The following is an 11,259-nucleotide window of genomic DNA, read 5'->3' as shown; positions in this document are numbered from 1 at the left end:
TCCAGTAACTTTGTTCAGAAGGTTGGAAGGGAGGTGAAACACCCAGGGAGCCCCCAGGAGACGCCAGATGATCGAGGATCGCGGATCCGGGATCGAGGATAAGGAGAGCAAGTCCTCGGGGCTGTCCCCAGGGCTGGCTGGGGCGCGCGGCTGGGAGGCGCCCTGCCACCGCCAGGATGCGCTCGGTGTAGCGGGACTGCCGGGGGGCGCCTGAAGGCCAGCGCTCCAAGGACACGCGGCCACCCGCTCCTCGCCGGCTCCCGGGCCCAGACGCCCCGCAGCGCCGGAGCCGAGGCGCGGGGAGTGCGGGCGAAGGGTGGCAGGAGGGAGGGCGCGCGCGAGGCGGCCCCTCCTCGGCGAGCCATGCGTGCCACGGGCCGCTGAGGAGCCGCCGGGCGCCGCTGCCAAGTCTCCGCTCCGCTTTTGTCTTGCCCTCCAGTGAATGGGAAGATGGAGATGGATGTGGAGGGAGTTTCTCCGCGCCCGGAGCCCATCCCCCGCTCCCAGGGGGCTGGCGGAGCCTGCCAGGCGCCGCCACAGCCTCCCCAGCCCCAGCTGCAGCCCCAGCAGCAGCTGGCTCAGGATGAAGTGCCCTGCGAGAGTGCGGGCGCTGAGGACAGCGACGATCCGGAGGCGAGACCCAACGGCGGCGAGAGGGGGGAGAGCAAGGTAAGGTCCGCGGTGTGGCCGCCGTGACATCTTTTGAACCAGATGGAGGGGGACTAGTAGTGGCTGTCTCTTTAACCCCTCCACTCCCAGCCCCCTTACCTCGTTTGTATGGGGGGTGGGGTGGCAGATTGGAGAAGGCGTGGGATTTAAAGGAATCCACGCCGGTAGTGAGTTTCTCAACTGGAAGGCGTGTGCAGAGAGAAGTCTGCTCTGGTTTCGGTGTTCAGTGATGTGTGCAGGGGAAAAGTCGTGGCACGAGCCATGCGAGGCTGAGGGCAGGACTGAACCCGCGGGAGACTTCTGCTTTAGATGCTGTGGGTCTAGAGGAAGTGTGCCTCAAGACCTGGCGAGTGGCTTCCTTGACTCTCGGAGGGGAGGTGGCATGCAGCTACTGATGGGAGCAAAGTTTGGCTTGTTTCAGATTGGACAGCTTTGCTTCCCGGAGCTCTAGGCTGGAGGTGGTCCTCCTCAGCGGGCATCCTCCTCTTCTGGAGGGCAGGGACCCAGTGCCTGTCAGCAGATGAACCCTGCAAGTCCTTTGCAGCCCTGCTGTGTCATGGTAGACCAGGGGAGACCTGCGCCTGACTGTGTGGAGTTCTTTAGGTAATTGAATTCCAGTAAAAATGGCTCAGATGCCATTCTCGGCTGCTGGTGTTTTCCTCTGCTGAGAAAATTGTACAGTAGGGAAATGGCACAGAAGATGACGCCTTGGTGATATTCAGCGAGTGTGCTTATTACAGCCATCCCTGGGCAGTTGCTGCCTCTACCCACGCTCGGAGTTTAGTTTGATGGAAGCTAGTTGTTGAGTTCCATCGGTATCGAGTTCGCACGTGTGTTTGTTAAAGCATTTTGAAAGCCGCTGCTAATATTGGGGAAAAGTTGGTTCAGCAAATCAGAATATTGGAACCTGAGAAGAGTCAATCTACTTTATTTCCACGGTGTTTCAGGTAAAGAAGTGTACAGGCAGATAGGCACTTGCGCTACAGAAGCAAGCCACGTCTCCTGAAGTGCTCCTCCTCGCGAATACCTTGATTTTCCTTGGACCTTTGCAAAGACACCAGTAGATTAAACAGATACTAGAGCATGTTGGGATCACACAGAGTGCTGCTGTTCTGTGTCTGCAGACAGGTCTTTAACAAGTTTGGATTTGCAAATGCTTAAAATTGTTTCTGTGTTTTGAAACCTGAGGTAAGAATCAGGGTTGTTGTTGATCTACAAAAATCAATATTATTATTTAAGTGGTAAGCTGCGCAGGAGTTGGAATCTGAACACACTCCAAAACAGACCAGAACGGGGCGCCGTACAAGTGGATACAAGATTTATGTTGTGAAAACTATATGAATTTTAATAGTCTGATATCCCCAGCCTTCCAGTCACTCTTGATTTCATGAATATTTAATCCTGTCACGGCTACATATTTACTACTTGAAAGCCTGTGCCCAGTTTTATGAAAACAACCCTAACCGAGCATCATATTACCTAATTGAACTTTAAGTCTTCTCTGCAAAATTGGTGTGGAGAGTAATTAAAATCTACAGCCAGCCGGTGCTGCAGCTTCCGTTGTGTGGGTTCCTTTGCCCTGAGCGTGAGAAGAAACTACTGCCATCAGCAAAAAAATCTGTGTGTGTTTGTTTCCCTCGGCTGCACCATGTAGACTGTCTAATGTTCTGCCTGCTAGGAGGAATGAGAAAAGCGATGCTCTAGAAATACACACCAGGCAAGGAGAAGAGTGAAAGCCGGTTGATTACATTTAGCTAATTAGTGTGTTCAGATAATTGAGTATCCCAGCGATGTGATTTGCTGCATGTCTGCCTGCAATTTTTTTGAGGTGGAAACAAAATACTACCCCCCCCCCAACACCTCCAGGTGTTTGTCTTAAATTATGTGGCTTCCTTTCCTGAACCTAGAAATCAGCTGGGGTAACCTTCGCTCGTCTCTGCTGCCCTCCTCGCTAGCCATTCTGAGAGTTGTTCAAACCTTAATGACTGCTTTTGCTTTTGATGAATATGAAGGCAAATTACAATTTTTCTCTTAGCAAATCTTGGTTATGAGTAGAAAGACCTTGGTGTCTGACTAAATTATTCTACTTAAAGGTAAATGGAAGAAAGCTTGGATGGACATGGACTATGGGCTTATGAGGCTGTTGGGGTAAGATGGGCAGAACACCACATGGGACCTAAAAGCTGGTGAATGCTATTTAATGCATTGGGCTATAATGTTTTCTTTACATTCATGAGAATAGTTGGAATTTTGAAAAATTACTTCCTCCGTACAAGGGCACCATTAATAAAGATGTAAGTGGGCACACCTTGAAAATAGAGTGTTGGTGGAGTAATGAAAGTTTCTGTTTACTTGTTTTGGATTTCCTTTGAGACAGGATTGTATGTAGCCCAGGCTGGCCTTGAGCTCACTGTCTAGCAGAGGATGACCTTGAACTCCTGATCTCCTGCCTCCATCTAGCAAATGCTGAAATTACTTGTGTGTGCCACCACACTTAGCTCAGTGACTGTGCTTTGATTCTGCCTTGGGGCCATGGTTTATTCTTGGATGATTTCCCTCCATTGTCTTATTGAAAAAGTAATGTGGGGGTTGACTCCTAATTTATCATTTCTGAATTGTTGGATATATAATCATATATCACATGTCATCATAAAGTCTCTGAAATAAGAGGTGAGGTTAGAATACTAGTGTGTGTGTGTGTGTGTGTGTGTGTGTGTGTGTGTGTGAGAGAGAGAGAGAGAGAGAGAGAGAGAGAGAGAGAGAGAGAGAGAGAGAGAGAGAGAGAGGTGTCACGTATGTGTATGTGTGAGAGAGAGACATGTGTGTGGAGGAAGAACAGCTTTCAGGGGTTGGTTTTTCCTGTGGCTTCTGGGGATTCATCACAGGTTGTCAGTTCTAGCAGTTCCTTTACTCACTCAGCCATCTTGCTGGCCTAAAAGAGCGCCTCCCCTTTTTTTTTAATATTAGAGTTCCATCATGTATCTAGCATTTTCTGTCCTATAGGAGTGCTACATGGCCCCTCTCCAGCAGCTACTCTTGAAAGAAATATTACAGCAGCTCCAGATCACATGACCTGAGCCCGTGACTTGGAGCAGACCCTTGGCGTCTTCGTCATTAAGCCTTTACCAAAGGTAGTCTCTTATCTCTGTGCTGACCTGAGGTGTGGCAATCACCTCTGGTGACCCGGTGGGGTATCTCCTTCCCTGTTTCACTAAGACCTTCTTTCTCATGTCTGAAGAGGTTCGAACCTCGGTAGATCTCTTGTGTTCTAGTCTTAGGTTGAAGATTAAAAATAGTCTATAAGGAAGAGACCTGCGAATTCTTGAAAACTGTTCTTGATTTAAAACACCTGACCTCAAAACTTTCTTACCAAATTTCCCAAGGGTACCAGGTATCTTTTTTCTGATTTTTAAAACTCTGTGGAAATGTTCGGTTTGTACCAAATAACTTTTTAATTGGTGTTTATGAAACTTTGAAAAAACTTGGACTTTTTTTTTTTTTGTATAATGTATAACTACCACTCCAGTGTTTTTACCTACTTCGTTAACAAGTTACTTATACAAATGTGTAAATCCTTCCCCTGACCCCAGATGGGTAACAGGGATATTTCTTACATTTCCCCTCCATCTCATTCGCCGCATCCTCTTCCTTATTCTCTATCCCTCCACACACACTGCTCCCACAAAGGAGTGTCAGGATAGCCCAGGTATGAAGAGCTGAGAAGAAGCTTCCAGTTTTGCTCTGCTCCTAGTGAGCAGGACAAGTCCATTCTTGTGACCTTGGCCTGGAGGAGCCCAGACCCACGGCTACCTACCGAGAGTACTCAGTTGATAAAAATGACTCTGCTTTTCCCTTCAGCTATAGCTTTAGCAGCACAGTCTGAGAGGACCCGCTTCCGGGGCTGGTGTGGGGAATCCACTATCCTGTTTGTCATTTGGGCTTTTTAAAAAAAGCCTTTCAATTTGAAATCATTTTAGATTTGTGGTAAAGTTTTAAAAGTAAAATGTTATGTAAACATTTTTTTTCTCAGATTCCTCTATTTTTAATATTTTTAAATGTGGTATTAGTATTGCATAAAATATGGGCTGTGTACAGCACAGTGAAGAAAATACCTTTTGAATAATTACCTGAGCTTGTCCCTGAACCCTGACTGAGTGAGTGTATAGCATAGCCCTGTTTTCCCTCCTGTCCTCCGAAGGGAAGGCTTTCTTTACATCTGAAAGCCCAGAGAGGATTGTTAATGGTCAAAACTAACCTCACACTGCCTTTCTGCCCCCTGCTATCTCCGGTGGGCTGGAACAGTTTGCTAAGTGCAAAGTTTGGGATCCCTGAGGTAATACCTCAGTTGTGGGGAACCCCATGACTGTTGAGACTCTAGCAAAGCTAGAGTGGTGGTGACTGTGGGGAGTGTTGCCTTGCTTCTCACGTTACTCCGAAAACACTTCTGCTTTGGTCAATGATTAAGATAGCATTTGCCAGTATGAGACAGTGAGGTCTCATGTGGCAAGTCAAAGGAAATGCTGGTAAGTCAAGGCAGCAACACCCCTGAGTGATGTTCTTAGCATGAGAAATGAGAGGCTTTAAATGTTTGGCCAGGTGGACTCTGATTTCTGGCCCAGAAGTAGAAATTTGCTTTTATTAGTGTTGTTCCTGAAGTCGGGAGACCTGAATTGGATCTTGGTTCTGCCTTTCCCTTACTCTTTCACTTGCTTTTGACTTACAGAAGGCCTTGACCTCCCATACCTTGGTCTTTGCATCTGTAAAATAGGTTTAATTAGTGTCAACCCCAATGATTATTGTATGGCTTGGATGATATAAGCCACAAATACTTTTGATTCACAACTTTCCAGGTAATGATGTCCAGTGTTGTGAATAATAGTTTGATTATTATAATTACTGGGGTCCATGCTTTGAAAAGGGAAGATGAACTGAGAATTTAAGTTTCTCTACCAGAGGACACAGGCAGGCTATGACACAGGCAGACACATTATTCTACAGTCAAAACAAGTTGGTACTCTGTGACCTGATTTTGTCCTTTAGGCCATGTGATTTGTGTTAGTTAGTTTTTTTTTTTTTTTTTTTTTTTGGTTTTTCGAGACAGGGTTTCTCTGTGTAGCTTTGCGCCTTTCCTGGGACTCACTTGGTAGCCCAGGCTGGCCTCGAACTCACAGAGATCCACCTGGCTCTGCCTCCCGAGTGCTGGGATTAAAGGCGTGCGCCACCACCGCCCGGCTGTGTTAGTTAGTTTTAACTGTCAACTTTACACAACCTAGACTTGCCTGGTAGAAGAGCATTACTGAAGAATTATCTAGATTAGGGAAGCTTTGTGGCTATGTCTCGGGGTGGGGGCAGATTGTCTGGATTGCTAATTGATCCCGGAAGAGCCAGGCATTGTGGGCAGCACCATTCCCTAGGCAGTGGGTCCTCAACAGTATAAGCGAGAACAAAACTGGCTGAGAGCAAGCAAGGACGTACTCTTGACTGTGGATGTGGTATGACTAACCGCTTTGAGTTCCTGCCTTGATGGTCCTAAATGGTGAGCATGAAACTGTGAACCACACAAACTCTCTCCTCTCTGTGTTGCTTATGTCATAGTGTTTATCGCAGCCACAAAACTGAAACGGCCGTGGGTGTTCAGGCATTGATATGGTAGATCAGTTAGCGAAGAGTCTTCCTCCCTTGTCCCTATCCTGTTACCAGGGGCAGCCAGGATGGAATTCTTTACACAGGTTCACCTTTAGCCTCAGGGCTAGATGCAACACACCAATACATCTGGCGGATTTCCCCACAAGTGTATGTCTTGGGAGGAATAGGAAGCAGATTTTTAGACTTACAAATTAATAGCTTAATATTTTTTAAAATTATTACAGTTCTTTGTTCACAGGAGAGAGAAATGTTTAGTTGGAGCAAAAATGTGTTCTGCTGTAAGGTAATTATAAAATGAGAAGAAAAAGTGATAAACTATGTTTTGTTAAATTCAGTTGAGCTACCTGTAGTAGACAACGGTGGAGGCTGTCCCAGGAATGCTGACATGAATATAACCCTAGCCTTGTGTTTATGCCCCTGAGTAATGGGACACAATGCCCAAGGGAAGCCAGGGGGACTTATTGGCTCTCAGTGATGAAGCTGTCCGTCCGCCAAGGTGGACAAAGGCATGGCAGAGCAGTTCAGCCATGGTGGCCAGGAAGTAGAGAAGAGGGAAAAGTCAGGACACACCTCAGTGACCCACATTCTTCAAAGGCCCCGTCTCTCACCTTCACCCCAAAGCACCGTCACATTATGAGTCCATCAAGGCATGAATCCACTGACTAGGATGGAGATCCCATGCATCATTTGTCTCTGGAAAAGGTCTCTCTCTCTCTCTCACACACACACACACTATTTCCTTTGAGTGGTTACCTGTTTCCCAGAAAACCTTGAGCTGCTTTTATTAGACTGAGGAAATGGATATTAGTGCCCCAAACCCCATCATTACTTTTCTCCTAGAGAGAAAAGAAGAGAGAGATTCAGTTAGGAATATATCAGACTTCTACTAACATTGTAGGCCCTATCATTTAAAAAGAAATGAAAATGCAGCTTCTTGCTCACACATATACAAGGAGAAAGAGGACTTGATCCTTTTAATGGGTATGTGTGTATGTGTGTGCACATGTTTGTGTGTGTGCGTGCATGTGAGTGCAGGTATGTGTGTCCAGAGCCAGAGGATGGTGTTGGGTGCCCTGTTCTGTTGCTCACTCTCCACTGTGTTCCCTCCAGACAACATTTAACACTGAACCTGAAACAGTTCTGAAACAGTGAACTCCCAGCATCTGTCCGTCTCCCCTGCCAGAGCTGCAGTTAAAGGCATGTACAGGCACTCCTGGCTTTTGTCGGTGCTGGGGATTTGAACTCAGCTCCTCATGCTTATGTAGCAAGTGCTCTTTGTCAGTGAGCCATCTCCCCGCCCAGTTTTTCCTTTCTGACCTTGAATTCTCATTTAACAGAATTAGGAACCTGGGTTGGAAGGTGAGGCATGCTGGGCCCACCCTGCTGCCTCTTTCCCCTTATCCCATGTCCACAGGTAAGAAAACGGACATCCCATCATAACGGGTGCTTTATCAACAGTGAGCTGATGCTTGCAGACCCCTTCACCTAGGACAGACTTTCAGATGGCCGGGTTAAAAACCCTTCTCCTCTTAGGGAATTCTAGTCTTCAGAGTTCTGAGTGGTTATATGAAATATTTAGAATTACTAAGGGTTTTTTCCTTTTTCTTTGTAAACTGAGACCAGCACAGACATCCACTGAGCAGAGGATCTAAGAATGCATGTAGTTGTGACCTAATCTTTTTACATATAGACCTTTAATGACAGTTGTGTCCATTGTGATAAAATTTAATTTGTCTTTGTCTGCTGGAAAATTAAAGCAAATTGATTTCTTGTTTCAGTTCCTCAAGTGTTTTCTCTAATGTGCAGCTTCATGTGTCAGGACATTTCTGTCCTCTCACTGACCTTAAACTGTCTGGAGGAGCTCTACCATGGACAGTGAAGTTAGCTGTGAAGGGGAATCTGCCCATTTCTCGTGTGTGTGTGTGTGTGTGTGTGTGTGTGTGTGTGTGTGTGTGTGTAAGAGTGTGAGTGTGTGAGCATGTGTATGAGCATGAGTGAATGTGTGTGAGTGTGTCAGAGTATGAGTGTGTGTGTATGTGTGTGTGAATTGTGAGTGTGTATGAGTTTGTGAGAGTGTGAGTATGTGAGTTGTGTGAGCATGTGCATGAGCGTGACTGAATGTGTGTGTTTCAGAGTATGTGAGTGTGTGTGTAGGCACATTCACAGCATGTGTGTGGAGGTCAGAGGACAGCCTTGACAGCGTGTTGCTATTCTCTGCTGCATGTGCCAGGCTATCTGCCTGCAGCTTTTGCCGAGTCCCTTGTCTGTGCCTCCTGTCCCCTCATAGGGCCACTGCAATTAGAGATTATGGTGCTATACATCCAGCTTTTAAATGGGCTCTAGGGATTTGAACTCAGGTCCTCACTGGTACCACAAGTACCCAGGGAGCCATTTCTGCAGCCCTTAGCTGTTCATTCTTGGACACGCATTCTTCAGTCACCACGGCTGACTCATAGTAAGTGATCAGTAACTAGTGACTGTGTTGATCTCTGTTCTGTCAGTCTATATGGGGACTTCTATTAGACACCAAGACTGAAGAGCCACAGATGTGAGATTTGAAGTTCGGTAGAGGACAGTGACAGACACAAGGCAGACATGAGGGTGGGTCCTGCAGAGGAGTGCTGCGTGGAGCCTGCATGGTAAGGCCTCAAGGGCAGGAATGCAGAGGAAGAACTGTGCAGGTTTGGGGTGTGTCAATGTCCAGCATGGCCATGGAAGACTCAGAGGTTCATCATAGAATCAAGTCGGGGAATGAGTGCGGATGCTGAGCCTGAGGGCCTTGGGATGCTGAGATGGGGGCTCACAGCATCAGCAGGGAGGGTGTGGGAGGTGCTTCCCAGGAGAGCCTTGGGATGCCCAGATGACAATTAAGGCCACATCTTACAGGGAGCAAGTTGAACATAGAGCTTCTAGGCTGAACAACAAATTGTAATGCCCAATACAGTTCCCATACTTGGGAAGTCCACAGGAATAGTCAGGAAGGTAATTAACTCGTTTGTGTTGTGTGATAGAATCTAATTAAATCCCCTTGATTGTGTGACAAGAAGGGACATCGTAGAACTCAACATATAAAGAGCACTTGAGCACCAAGTAAAACGAACACAGACTTTCTCTCGGGATATAGCACCTTTTCTGGAAAGAACAGATAACAGTCTTATCATTCCCACCCCTCCCCACACCGCTTGGCTTCATGGTCCTCACCTTCCTGTGAAATGCTATGAACTTCTCTGTGGACTGTGTCTGAAGCCCTGGATCAAGCTGGGAATGTGGGGCTGGAGCACTTGATTTTGCCTTTTCTCTCTCATTGGCCCAGCCTGGTCAGGGTTGCCATTCCTGGGAAGAGAGAATTCCAGGTTCTTAGCCTGTTGTTCTTCACTTGGTAAACTGATTTTAAATAATCTCCGAGAGACATGACTGGACAGGAGAAGCCTCCTCTGTGCTGGAATGCTCCCCTGGAGGCTGTGTGACACACATCCTAAGACCAAGTTCCGTATAGTATGAGGAGAAGCCCAGGGTGGCTGGAGAGATGACTCAGTGCTTGGAAGCAGTGGCTGCTCTCCTCAAGGTCTGGGTTTGCTCCTGGCACCAAGGGGCAGCTCACAACCATCTCTGTCTCCCGTGTTTGGGATATGATGCCCTCTTCTGGTCTCCCAGGGCATAAAAAAATAAAAATAAAAATAAAATAAAATAAATAAAACCTTTTTAAAACGTAGCTCAGTGAAATGAGACCGGGCCGCATGTGAGGCTGGTCAATGGGTGCCTCCCCTTTCCTCCCCGATGTTTTCAAAGTAGCCCTGTCCCATCTCCCAAGTGTCTCTACCCACACTTATCCTCCCCATCACACCTCTCTCCTTTACTATTATTTTCTCTCTCCTAAGTTTTACTGGGCCATAATTTACAAGCAGTAAAACTCTTTTACATGGATAGTTCAATAAGTTTACTACTGTATGGCCTGTGTACTTACCAACTGAAGGACAAGGATGTCTGTGTCACCCCCATTGTGTTCCAGGTATGTTGTCCCCTAGGTACTGTCCCAAGCTGGTCTCAAAACTTGGCCTAAGTGGAGCTGTGCGGTTACTCATTGTCTCAGATCTGGTCTGGGGAGTTGGTGCAAAGAAGCCCCTGCTGCTTGAGAGGACACACTAGTCCAGGGGGTGACTGCTCATGCTTCCGGGTGGAACCTCACTTTCCTGGATGGATCATCATACTCATTTGTAAGGGTGCTGTGTCCTGCAAGGCACTTCTCAAGTTCCTGCCAGCCAACGTGACTACAGGTTTAAAAAATGACTGAAAACCTTTGGGAGCCTTTTAGGGGTGTAGAAGAGGATGTTTTGAAAGCAGATGGTGAGATATCTTCATCTGTGTGCCTGCTTTGTAACCTGCACGTTTCTTCGGTGAAAGTCTATTCAAATCTTTGGCCCATTTTAGAGGGGAGGAAGGGGGGTTGCATTCTTGTTGATGCAATCTGTTATTTCCACTTAGGGTTGCATTTCAGAAACCCTGATGGAAGTTTGAGGAGCTTACAAAGCCACAGACATTTCAAGCTTCCTTTTCTGAGGTGTTTGGTGAGCTCACGTTTATGGGGCATTTATCATGTGTCAGTCACAAAGCAAGATAGACTCACATCAGGTGATCTTATCTTCTGCTCCCCAGTAATCCTGAGAAATAGCTATTACCAACCCAGGGGTTACAGAGCTGGAGTATGGCAGAGAAAGCATTGCTGTGGAGTCCCCCGGGGTCTTCCACCTCTCGAGGTGGCACTCCAAGGCCTTCATTTATCCACCTCAGAAGTTAGCATGCTGAGAATTCTCCAGAGAACTGGAAGGTCTGAGGTGGTCATTTACATGTCACTGTCCAAGGACATCCATCTCTGTCAGCTAAATTACATTGCTGTGGTTACACAGGGGGACTGCCACAGGAGCAGCCAACCCTTGCATCTTAGAT

General features: G+C 47.0%; 1 protein-coding gene across 2 annotated transcripts in view; it reads left to right on the top strand.

The window, feature by feature from the left end:
* Nucleotides 1-326: 326 nt before the first annotated feature.
* Nucleotides 327-11,259, top strand: part of LOC143274363 (uncharacterized) — a 175,379-nt gene continuing 164,446 nt past the window's right edge. Inside the window, exon 1 of one of the 2 annotated variants that reach the window (XM_076577301.1) lies at nucleotides 327-669. In XM_076577301.1, the coding sequence (XP_076433416.1) occupies nucleotides 451-669 (219 nt within the window). In that variant the 5' untranslated portion in view covers nucleotides 327-450. The remainder of the gene's footprint in view (nucleotides 670-11,259) is intronic. The other variant, XM_076577300.1, reaches the window with a different exon arrangement.

This window comes from Peromyscus maniculatus, chromosome 7, assembly GCF_049852395.1.
Source record: "Peromyscus maniculatus bairdii isolate BWxNUB_F1_BW_parent chromosome 7, HU_Pman_BW_mat_3.1, whole genome shotgun sequence".
Lineage (NCBI taxonomy): Eukaryota > Metazoa > Chordata > Mammalia > Rodentia > Cricetidae > Peromyscus > Peromyscus maniculatus.
Note: the sequence above shows the minus strand (reverse complement) of the source record. Positions and strands in the feature narration are given on the sequence as shown.